At 53.3% G+C, this 12130-nt stretch overlaps 2 protein-coding genes across 2 annotated transcripts in view; one reads left to right on the forward strand and one right to left on the reverse strand.

The window, feature by feature from the left end:
• The window catches only part of LOC140404551 (ephrin-B1-like), a 536635-nt gene that overhangs the window by 376021 nt on the left and 148484 nt on the right, over positions 1 to 12130 (forward strand). The window lies entirely within an intron of this gene.
• The window catches only part of LOC140404622 (procollagen C-endopeptidase enhancer 2-like), a 61656-nt gene that overhangs the window by 31683 nt on the left and 17843 nt on the right, over positions 1 to 12130 (reverse strand). The window contains exons 5-6 of the mRNA XM_072493225.1: positions 11454 to 11590; positions 2278 to 2459 (exon numbers count right to left, since the gene is read on the reverse strand). Coding sequence (XP_072349326.1) covers positions 2278 to 2459; positions 11454 to 11590 — 319 coding nt within the window. The remainder of the gene's footprint in view (positions 1 to 2277; positions 2460 to 11453; positions 11591 to 12130) is intronic.

Here is a 12130-nt window from a genome sequence, read left to right on the forward strand (position 1 = left end):
AGGTTACAGAGATAGGGAGGGTTGTAGGGGCTGGAGGGGGTTACAGAGATAGGGAGGGTTGTAGGGACTGGAGGAGGTTACAGAGATAGTGAGGGTTGTAGGGACTGGAGGAGGTTACAGAGATAGGGAGGTTGTAAGGACTGGAGGAGGTTACAGAGATAGGGAGGGTTGTCGGGACTGGAGGAGATTACAGAGATAGGGAGGGTGTAGGGACTGGAGGGGGTTACAGAGATTGGGAGGGTTGTAGGGACTGGAGGAGGTTACAGAGATAGGGAGGGTTGTAGAGGCTGGAGGAGGTTACAGAGATAGGGAGGGTGTAGGGACTGGAGGAGGTTAGAGGGTTGTAGGGAGTGTAGGGGGTTACAGAGATAGGGAGGGTTGTGGGGGCTGGAGGGGGTTACAGAGATAGGGAGTGTTGTAGGGGTTGGAGGAGGTTACAGAGATAGGGAGGGTTTTAGGGGCTGGAGGGGGTTACAGAGATAGGGAGGGGTGTAGAGGTTGGAGGAGGTTACAGAGAGAGGGAGGGTTTTAGGGGCTGGAAGGGGTTACAGAGATAGGGAGGGTTGTAGGGGCTGGAGGAGGTTACAGAGATAGGGAGGGGTGTAGGGGCTGGAAGATGTTACAGAGATAGGGAGGTTGTAGGGACTGGAGGAGGTTACAGAAATAGAGAGGATTTAGGGGCTGGAGGAGGTTACAGGGATATGGAGGGTTGTAAGGGCTGGAGGAGGTTACAGAGATAGGGAGGGGTGTAGGGGCTGGAGGAGGTTACAGAGATAGGGAGGGTTGTAGGGGCTTGAGGAGGTTACAGAGATAGGGAGGGTTTAGGGGCTGGAGGAGGTTACAGAGATAGGGAGGGTTGTAGGGGCTGGAGGAGGTTACAGAGATAGGGAGGGTTGTAGGGGCTTGAGGAGGTTACAGAGATAGGGAGGGTTTAGGGGCTGGAGGAGGTTACAGAGATATGGAGGGTTGTAAGGGCTGGAGGAGGTTACAGAGATAGGGAGGGGTGTAGGGGCTGGAGGAGGTTACAGAGATAGGGAGGGTTGTAGGGGCTTGAGGAGGTTACAGAGATAGGGAGGGTTTAGGGGCTGGAGGAGGTTACAGAGATAGGGAGGGTTGTAGGGGCTGGAGGAGGTTACAGAGATAGGGAGGGTTGTAGGGGCTTGAGGAGGTTACAGAGATAGGGAGGGTTTAGGGGCTGGAGGAGGTTACAGAGATCGGGAGGGTTTAGGGGCTGGAGGAGGAGGGAGATACTGGTGGTGCGGTAATATCAGGCGGCAAGTTAAAAACCTATCTAGTTCAGAAATGTCCTTCAGGGAAGTGGAAATCTGCCCTCCTGACCCGGTCTGGCCTACACGTGACTCCAGGCCCACAGCGATGGGGTCGACTCTGAAATGGTCGAGCGAAACGCTCAGTTTAAGGGTAGTTAGGGATGGGCATCGAATGCTGCCCCTGCGACGCCCAAAACGATAATGGAATAAATGCCCACAGATCCCAATTGTCCCGTTACCAAGCAGTTTCTCCTAACAGGGTTATGGGGAGAATGCTGAGCGGCCCATCCTCTTGGACTGTGCTGAGCGGCCCTGTCTCCGAGGCTGTGCTGAGCGGGCCGTAGGCCTGTCTCCGAAGCTGTGCTGAGCGGGCCTGAGGCCTGTCTCCGAGCCTGTGCTGAGCAGGCCCTGTCTCCGAGGCTGTGCTGAGCAGGCCTGAGGCCTTTCTCCGAGGCTGTGCTGAGCGGCCCTGTCTCCGAGGCTGTGCTGAGCGGGCCCTGTCTCCGAGGCTGTGCTGCGCGGGCCTGAGGCCTGTCTCCGAGGCTGTGCTGAGCGGGCCTGAGGCCTGTCTCCGAGGCTGTGCTGAGCGGGCCTGAGGCCTGTCTCCGACGCTGTGCTGAGCGGGCCTGAGGCCTGTCTCCGAGGCTGTGCTGAGCGGGCCTGAGGCCTGTGTCCGAGCCTGTGCTGAGCGGTCCTGAGGCCTGTCTCCGAGCCTGAGCTGAGTGGGCCTGAGGCCTGTCTCCGAGCCTGAGCTGAGCGGGCCTGAGGCCTGTCTCCGAGGCTGTGCTGAGCGGGCCTGAGGCCTGTCTCCGAGGCTGCGCTGAGCGGGTCTGAGGCCTGTCTCCGAGGCTGTGCTGAGCGGACCTGAGGCCTGTCTCCGAGGCTGTGCTGAGCGGGCCTTTCCTCCCAGATTGTGCTGAGCCGGCCCTGGCTCGGGCCCTGCCTCCCAGGCCGTGTTCAGGCCCTGCCTCCCAGGGTGCGTGTTCAGGACTCCGGCCGCTGACCCTACCTTTCGATTTTGGGTCCTTGGTGGTGGTCACGGTGATGGGTCGCTGAGTCGTGGTCAGGAGGGGAACACCTGCTGCCCCCTTCTTGCGTTTCACATCGTACTTCGCCAGAAACCCATCGGAGGCAACACTCAGATCCGACACAAACTGAACCAGCATCTCATTTCCCTGGGAGATAATCGGACTGGAACAGAAAAAACAGACATTATAATGCGTGGAGGGGTGGGGGCCAGCTCACCCTCACCTCCAGCAGCACATTCCGCTTGTAGTCACCCACGCCACCCTCGCACATTCCGTCTATATCATCTGCACAAACTCCGCCTGTAAACCCCTGCAAACTCTGCCTGTAACAACCTCCAGCAACATGTTACACTTGTCCTACACAGCATTCACCGCCTGTAACATCTCCACACACTCTGCCTGTAACATCTCCACACACTCTGCCTGTAACATCTCCACACACTCTGCCTGTAACAACCTCCAGAAGCAAACTTGGCCTGTAGTTAACCACACCACACTCCGCCTGTACCATCTCTGCACACTCCATCTGTACCATCTCCACACACTCCACCTGTAACATCTCCACACGCTCCAGCTGTAACATCTCCGCATACTCCGCCTGTAACATTTCCAGAGTCCGCCTGTAACATCTCCACACTCTCCGTCTGTAACATCTCCGCACACCCTACCTGTAACATCTCCACACATTGTGCCTGTAACATCTCTGCACATACCACCTGTGACATCGCCACATATTCCGCCTGTGACATCTCCACATACTCCACCTGCAACATCTCCACATACTCCACCTATACCATCGCCTGCCACTCCACCTGTAACATCTCCACACACTGCCTGCAACAACTTCCAGAAGTAAACTTGGCCTGTAGATAACCACCACACTCTGCCTGTATCTTCTCTGCAAACTCTATCTGTACCATCTCCACACACTCCACCTGTAACATCGCCTGACACTCCACCTGTAACATCTCCACACTTTCCGTCTGTAACATCTCTGCGCACTCCGCCTGTAACATCTCCGCACACTCCGCCTGTAACCACTCCACCTGTAACATCTCCACACGCTCCATCTGTAACATCTCCAAACTCTCCACCTGTAACATCTCTACACTTTCCGCCTGTAACATCTACGCACACTACACCTGTAACATCTCCGCACACTCCACCTGTAACATCTCCGCACGCTCCACGTAACATCTCCGCACACTCCACCTGTAACATCTCCGCACACTCCATCTGTAACATCTCTGCACACTCCATCTGTAACATCTCCGCACACATAGAACATAGAACATAGAACAATACAGCGCAGTACAGGCCCTTCGGCCCACGATGTTGCACCGAAACAAAAGCCATCTAACCTACACTATGCCATTATCATCCATATGTTTATCCAATAAACTTTTAAATGCCCTCAATGTTAGCGAGTTCACTACTGTAGCAGGTAGGGCATTCCACGGCCTCACTACTCTTTGCGTATAGAACCTACCTCTGACCTCTGTCCTATATCTATTATCCCTCAGTTTAAAGTTATGTCCCCTCGTGCCAGCCATATCCATCCGCGGGAGAAGGCTCTCACTGTCCACCCTATCCAACCCCCTGATCATTTTGTATGCCTCTATTAAGTCTCCTCTTAACCTTCTTCTCTCCAACGAAAACAACCTCAAGTCCATCAGCCTTTCCTCATAAGATTTTCCCTCCATACCAGGCAACATCCTGGTAAATCTCCTCTGCACCCGCTCCAAAGCCTCCACGTCCTTCCTATAATGCGGTGACCAGAACTGTACGCAATACTCCAAATGCGGCCGGACCAGAGTTCTGTACAGCTGCAACATGACCTCCCGACTCCGGAACTCAATCCCTCTACCAATAAAGGCCAACACTCCATAGGCCTTCTTCACAACCCTATCAACCTGGGTGGCAACTTTCAGGGATCTATGTACATGGACACCTAGATCCCTCTGCTCAGCCACACTTTCAAGAACTTTACCATTAGCCAAATATTCCGCATTCCTGTTATTCCTTCCAAAGTGAATCACCTCACACTTCTCTACATTAAACTCCATTTGCCACCTCTCAGCCCAGCTCTGCAGCTTATCTATATCCCTCTGTAACCTGCTACATCCTTCCACACTATCGACAACACCACCGACTTTAGTATCGTCTGCAAATTTACTCACCCACCCTTCTGCGCCTTCCTCTAGGTCATTGATAAAAATGACAAACAGCAACGGCCCCAGAACAGATCCTTGTGGTACTCCACTTGTGACTGTACTCCATTCTGAACATTTCCCATCAACCACCACCCTCTGTCTTCTTTCAGCTGGCCAATTTCTGATCCACATCTCTAAATCACCCTCAATCCCCAGCCTCCGTATTTTTTGCAATAGCCTACCGTGGGGAACCTTATCAAACGCTTTGCTGAAATCCATATACACCACATCAACTGCTCTACCCTCGTCTACCTGTTCAGTCATCTTCTCAAAGAACTCAATAAGGTTTGTGAGGCATGACCTACCCTTCACAAAGCCATGCTGACTATCCCTGATCATATTATTCCTATCTAGATGATTATAAATCTTGTCCCTTATAATCCCCTCCAAGACTTTACCCACTACAGACGTGAGGCTCACCGGTCTATAGTTGCCGGGGTTGTCTCTGCTCCCCTTTTTGAACAAAGGGACCACATTTGCTGTCCTCCAGTCCTCTGGCACTATTCCTGTAGCCAATGATGACATAAAAATCAAAGCCAAAGGTCCAGCAATCTCTTCCCTGGCCTCCCATAGAATCCTAGGATAAATCCCATCAGGTCCCGGGGACTTATCTATTTTCAGCCTGTCCAGAATTGCCAACACCTCTTCCCTACGTACCTCAATGCCATCTATTCTATTAGCCTGGGGCTCAGCATTCTCCTCCACAACATTATCTTTTTCCTGAGTGAATACTGACGAAAAATATTCATTTAGTATCTCGCCTATCTCTTCAGACTCCACACACAACTTCCCATCCCTGTCCTTGACTGGTCCTACTCTTTCCCTAGTCATTCGCTTATTCCTGACATACCTATAGAAAGCTTTTGGGTTTTCCTTGATCCTTCCTGCCAAATACTTCTCATGTCCCCTCCTTGCTCGTCTTAGCTCTCTCTTTAGATCCTTCCTCGCTACCTTGTAACTATCCATCGCCCCAACCGAAACTTCACACTTCATCTTCACATAGGCCTTCTTCTTCCTCTTAACAAGAGATTCCACTTCCTTGGTAAACCACGGTTCCCTCGCTCGACGCCTTCCTCCCTGTCTGACCGGTACATACTTATCAAGAACACGCAGTAGCTGATCCTTGAACAAGCCCCACTTATCCAGTGTGCCCAACACTTGCAGCCTACTTCTCCACCTTATCCCCCCCAAGTCACGTCTAATGGCATCATAATTGCCCTCCCCCCAGCTATAACTCTTGCCCTGCGGTGTATACTTATCCCTTTCCATCATTAACGTAAACGTCACCGAATTGTGGTCACTGTCCCCAAAGTGCTCTCCTACCTCCAAATCCAACACCTGGCCTGGTTCATTACCCAAAACCAAATCCAACGTGGCCTCGCCTCTTGTTGGCCTGTCAACATATTGTTTCAGGAAACCCTCCTGCACACACTGTACAAAAAACGACCCATCTATTGTACTCGAACTATATCTTTTCCAGTCAATATTTGGAAAGTTAAAGTCTCCCATAATAACTACCCTGTTACTTTCGCTCATATCCAGAATCATCTTCGCCATCCTTTCCTCTACATCCCCAGAACTATTAGGAGGCCTATAAAAAACTCCCAACAGGGTGACCTCTCCTTTCCTGTTTCTAACTTCAGCCAATACTACCTCGGAAGAAGAGTCCCCATCTAGCATCCTCTCCGCCACCGTAATACTGCTCTTGACTAGCAGCGCCACACCTCCCCCTCTTTTGCCTCCTTCTCTGAGCTTACTAAAACACCTAAACCCCGGAACCTGCAACATCCATTCCTGTCCCTGCTCTATCCATGTCTCCGAAATGGCCACAACATCGAAGTCCCAGGTACCAACCCATGCTGCCAGTTCCCCTACCTTGTTTCGTATACTCCTGGCATTGAAGTAGACACACTTCAAACCACCTACCTGAACACTGGCCCCCTCCTGCGACGTCAAATCTGTGCTCCTGACCTCTATACTCTCATTCTCCCTTACCCTAAAACTACAATCCAGGTCCCCATGCCCCTGCTGCATTAGTTTAAACCCCCCCAAAGAGCACTAACAAATCTCCCCCCCAGGATATTTGTGCCCCTCAGGTTCAGATGTAGACCATCCTGTCTGTAGAGGTCCCACCTTCCCCAGAAAGAGCCCCAGTTATCCAAAAATCTGAAACCCTCCCGCCTGCACCATCCCTGTAGCCACGTGTTTAAATGCTCTCTCTCCCTATTCCTCATCTCACTATCACGTGGCACGGGCAACAACCCAGAGATAACAACTCTGTTTGTTCTAGTTCTGAGCTTCCATCCTAGCTCCCTGAAAGCCTGCCTGACATCCTTGTCCCCTTTCCTACCTATGTCGTTAGTGCCAATGTGGACCACGACTTGGGGCTGCTCCCCCTCCCCCCTAAGGACCCGGAAAACACGATCCGAGACATCACGTACCCTTGCACCTGGGAGGCAACATACCAAACGTGAGTCTCTCACGCTCCCACAAAATCTCCTATCTGTGCCCCTGACTATAGAGTCCCCAATTACTAATGCTCTGCTCCTCTCCCCCCTTCCCTTCTGAGCAACAGGGACAGACTCCGTGCCAGAGGCCCGTACCCCATGGCTTACCCCTGGTAAGTCGTCCCCCCCACAAGTATCCAAAGCAGTATACTTGTTTCTCAGGGGAACGACCGCAGGGGATCCCTGCACTGACTGCTTTTTCCCAGTCCCTCTTACAGTTACCCACCTATCTCCAATCTTTGGTGTAACTAATTCCCTGAAGCTGCTATCTATGACCCCTTCTGCCTCCCGAATGATCCGAAGTTCTTCCAACTCCAGCTCCAGTTCCCTAACTCGGTCTTGGAGGAGCTGGAGATGGCAGCACTTCCTGCAGGTAAAATCAGCAGGGACACTAACTGCATCCCTCACCTCAAACATCCTGCAGGAGGAACATTGCACTCCCTTCCCTGCCATTCCTCTAACTTTCTACCAAGATCTGGCTAACAACTAAATTAAATTTTTATAAAAAATAATAATATAATAAAATATGGTACTTACCTCAGACCAATGGGTTTTATTATTAGGTTAGAGGAGGAGGGCGGGTGGGAGACACTACACGTGTAGTGTCTCGGGTTTCCTCTCCACCAGAATTTATTGGTGAGGGTCTTCCCAGACGTCCGCGGGTCGACTTCCTGATCCCGCCTAAAAAACTCCCAGCAACCTCCTTCCGCAATGCTCCCGCTGAAATTGACTCACCACTCACCAGCTGTTCTCCCGCCGAAATCGACTGGCCTGCCCCTGCAAAGAGAAGTGCTTTTAAAGGTTGACTTACCTCCCAGCAACCTCCTTCCACAATGCTCCCGCTGAAACTGACTCACCACTCACCAGCTGTTCTCCCGCCGAAATCGACTCTGCACATCTCTGCACATTCCGCCTGTAACATCTCTGCACACTCCGCCTGTAACATCTCCGCACACTCCACCTGTAACATCTCCGCACACTCCATCTGTAACATCTCCGCAAACTCCGCCTGTAACATCTCCGCAAACTCCGCCTGTAACATCTCCGCACACTCCACCTGTAACATCTCCGCACATTCCACCTGTAACATCTGCACACACTCCACCTGTAAACTCTCCGCACACTCCACCTGTAACATCTCCGCACACTCCACCTGTAACATCTCCGCACACTCCACCTGTAACATCTCCGCACACTCCACCTGTAACATCTCCGCACACTCCACCTGTAACATCTCTGCACACTCCACCTGTAACATCTCCGCACACTCCACCTGTAACATCTCCGCACACTCCACCTGTAACATCTCCGAACACTCCACCTGTAACATCTCCGCACACTCCACCTGTATCATCTCCGTACACTCCATCTGTAACATCTCCACACACTCCACCTGTAACATCTCCGCACTCTCCGCCTGTAACGTCTCCGCACACTCCACCTGTAACATCTCCGCACACGGCGCCTGTAACATCTCCGCACATTCCGCCTGTAACATGTCCGCACACTCCGCCTGTAACATATCCGCACACTCCACCTGTAACATCTCCGCACACTCCATCTGTAACATCTCCACACACTCCACCTGTAATATCTCCGCACACTCCACCTGTAACATCTCCGCACACTCCGCCTGTAACATCTCCGCACACTCCGCCTGTAACGGCTCCACACTTTCCGCCTGTAACATCTCTGCACACTCCGCCTGTAACATCTCTGCATACTCTGCCTGTAACATCTCCGCACACTCCGCCTGTAACATCTCCGCACACTCCACCTGTAACATCTCCGCACACTCCATCTGTAACATCTCCACACACTCCACCTGTAACATCTCCGCACACTCCACCTGTAACATCTCCGCACACTCCGCCTGTAACATCTCCGCACACTCCGCCTGTAACGGCTCCACACTTTCCGCCTGTAACATCTCTGCACACTCCGCCTGTAACATCTCTGCACACTCCACCTGTAAGATCTCCGCACGCTCCGCGTAACATCTCCGCACACTTCACCTGTAACATCTCTGCACACTCCATCTGTAACATCTCCGCACACTCCATCTGTAACATCTCCGCACACTCCATCTGTAACATCTCCGCACACTCCACCTGTAACATCTCTGCACACTCCACCTGTATCTTCTCCGCACACTCCGCGTAACATCTCCACACACTCCGCCTGTAACATCTCCGCACACTCCACCTGTAACATCTCTGCACACTCCGTGTAACATCTCCGCACACTCCACGTAGCATCTCCGCACACTCCATCTGTAACATCTCTGCACACTCCACCTGTAACATCTCTGCACACTCCACCTGTAAGATCTCCGCACGCTCCGCGTAACATCTCCGCACACTTCACCTGTAACATCTCCGCACACTCCTTGTAACATCTCTGCACACTCCATCTGTAACATCTCCGCACACTCCATCTGTAACATCTCCGCACACTCCACCTGTAACATCTCTGCACACTCCACCTGTATCTTCTCCGCACGCTCCGCGTAACATCTCCACACACTCCGCCTGTAACATCTCCGCACACTCCACCTGTAACATCTCTGCACACTCCGTGTAACATCTCCGCACACTCCGTGTAACATCTCCGCACACTCCGTGTAACATCTCCGCACACTCCACCTGTAACATCTCCGCACACTCCGTGTAACATCTCTGCACACTCCATCTGTAACATCTCCGCACACTCCACCTGTAACATCTCCGCACACTCCGTGTAACATCTCCGCACACTCCGTGTAACATCTCTGCACACTCCATCTGTAACATCTCCGCACACTCCACCTGTAACATCTCTGCACACTCCACCTGTAACTTCTCCGCACGCTCCGCGTAACATCTCCACACACTCCGCCTGTAACATCTCCGCACACTCCACCTGTAACATCTCCGCACACTCCGCCTGTAACATCTCCGCTCACTCCACCTGTAACATCTCTGCACACTCCACCTGTAACATCTCTGCACACTCCACGTAGCATCTCCGCACACTCCACCTGTAACATCTCCGCACACTCCGCCTGTAACATCTCTGCATACTCCGCCTGTAACATCTCCGCACACTCCACGTAGCATCTCCACACACTCCATCTGTAACATCTCCGCTCACTCCACCTGTAACATCTCTGCACACTCCACCTGTAACATCTCTGCACACTCCACCTGTAACATCTCCGCACACTCCGTGTAACATCTCCGCACACTCCGTGTAACATCTCCGCACACTCCACCTGTAACATCTCCACACACTCCACCTGTAGCATCTCCGCACGCTCCGCGTAACATCTCCGCACACTCCGCCTGTAACATCTCCACACACTCCACCTGTAACATCTCCGCACACTCCACCTGTAACATCTCCGCACACTCCACCTGTAACGTCTCCACACTTTCCGCCTGTAACATCTCCGCACACTCCACCTGTAACATCTCCGCACACGCCGCCTGTAACATCTCCGCACACTCCACCTGTAACATCTCCGCACATGCCGCCTGTAACATCTCCGCACACGCCGCCTGTAACATCTCCGCACACTCCACCTGTAACATCTCCGCACACGCCGCCTGTAACATCTCTGCACACTCCGCCTGTAACATCTCCGCACACTCCACCTGTAACATCTCCGCACATTCCACCTGTAACATCTCCGCACACGCCGCCTGTAACATCTCGCCACATTCCGCCTGAAACAAATCTGCAGACTCCGCCTGTAACGTCTCCACACTTTCCACCTGTAACATCTCCGCACACGCCGCCTGTAACATCTCGCCACATTCCGCCTGTAACAAATCCGCACACTCCGCCTGTAACGTCTCCACACTTTCCGCCTGTAACATCTCCGCACCCTCCACCTGTAACATCCCCGCACATTCCGCCTGTAACATTTCCGCACATTCCGCCTGTAACATCTCCGCACACTCCACCTGTAACATCTCCGCACACGCCGCCTGTAACAACTCCCCACATTCCGCCTGTAACATCTCCGCACACTCCACCTGTAACGTCTCCACACTTTCCGCCTGTAACATCTCCGCACGCTCCACCTGTAACATCTCCGCACACGCCGCCTGTCGCATCCCCGCACATTCCGCCTGTAACATCTGCGCACATTCCGCCTGTAACGTCTCCACACTTTCCGCCTGTAACATCTCTGCTCATTCCGCCTGTAACGTCTCCGCACATTCCACCTGTAACATCTCCGCACATTCCGCCTGTGACATCTCCACTCCGATTATGCAGCTTGTATAATTTGCACAGTTTGTGGACAAGACAGGGAGAGTTATTCATTGGTCAGCTCTTTCACACACAGCCTCTACAGCACAAAGTGCTGCATGTCCTCTCCCTCAGCTCTGTGATTCGGTGCAATCACACACGGGCCAATCAGCCATCGCCCGAGTTACTGACGACACTCACTCGGGAGGCTGATCTCCGCAGAATTTCCCAGCTCGCAGAGTTTCGTCATTCCTGCCGCCGTTGAAGACAACGACATAGTCGTATCGACAGTAGTTATCGCTCTCCACGCCAAACTTCTCAAACTTTAGTTCGATGTACTGTCAAAGAGGGAAGAGCAGATGTGAGTGAGTGAGGGCGCTGGGCGGCAACAGCAGGAAGGTGGGAATGACACGGGGAGTGACGCGGGGAGTGACGGAGTGAGTGACACGGGGATTGACGGAGGGAGTGACGCAGGGCGTGACGCGGGGAGTGACGGAGGGAGTGACGCGGGGAGTGACACAGGGCGTGACGCAGGGAGTGACGGAGGGAGTGACACAGGGCGTGACGCAGGGCGTGACGCAGGGCGTGACGCAGGGCGTGACGCGGGGCATGACGCGGGGAGTGACGCGGGGAGTGACGCGGGGAGTGACGCGGGGAGTGACGGAGGGAGTGACGCGCGGAGTGACGCGGGGAATGACGCGGGGAATGACGCGGGGAGTGACGCGGGGAGTGACGGAGTGAGTGACGGAGTGAGTGACGCGGGGAGTGACGGAGGGAGTGACGGAGTGAGTGACGCGGGGTGTGACGCGGGGAGTGACGCGGGGAGTGACGGAGGGAGTGACGCGGGGAGTGTCGGAGGGAGTGACGCGGGGAGTGAC

The sequence above is a fragment of the Scyliorhinus torazame genome, chromosome 31 (genome assembly GCF_047496885.1).
Source record: "Scyliorhinus torazame isolate Kashiwa2021f chromosome 31, sScyTor2.1, whole genome shotgun sequence".
NCBI classification, from domain to species: Eukaryota; Metazoa; Chordata; class Chondrichthyes; order Carcharhiniformes; family Scyliorhinidae; genus Scyliorhinus; species Scyliorhinus torazame.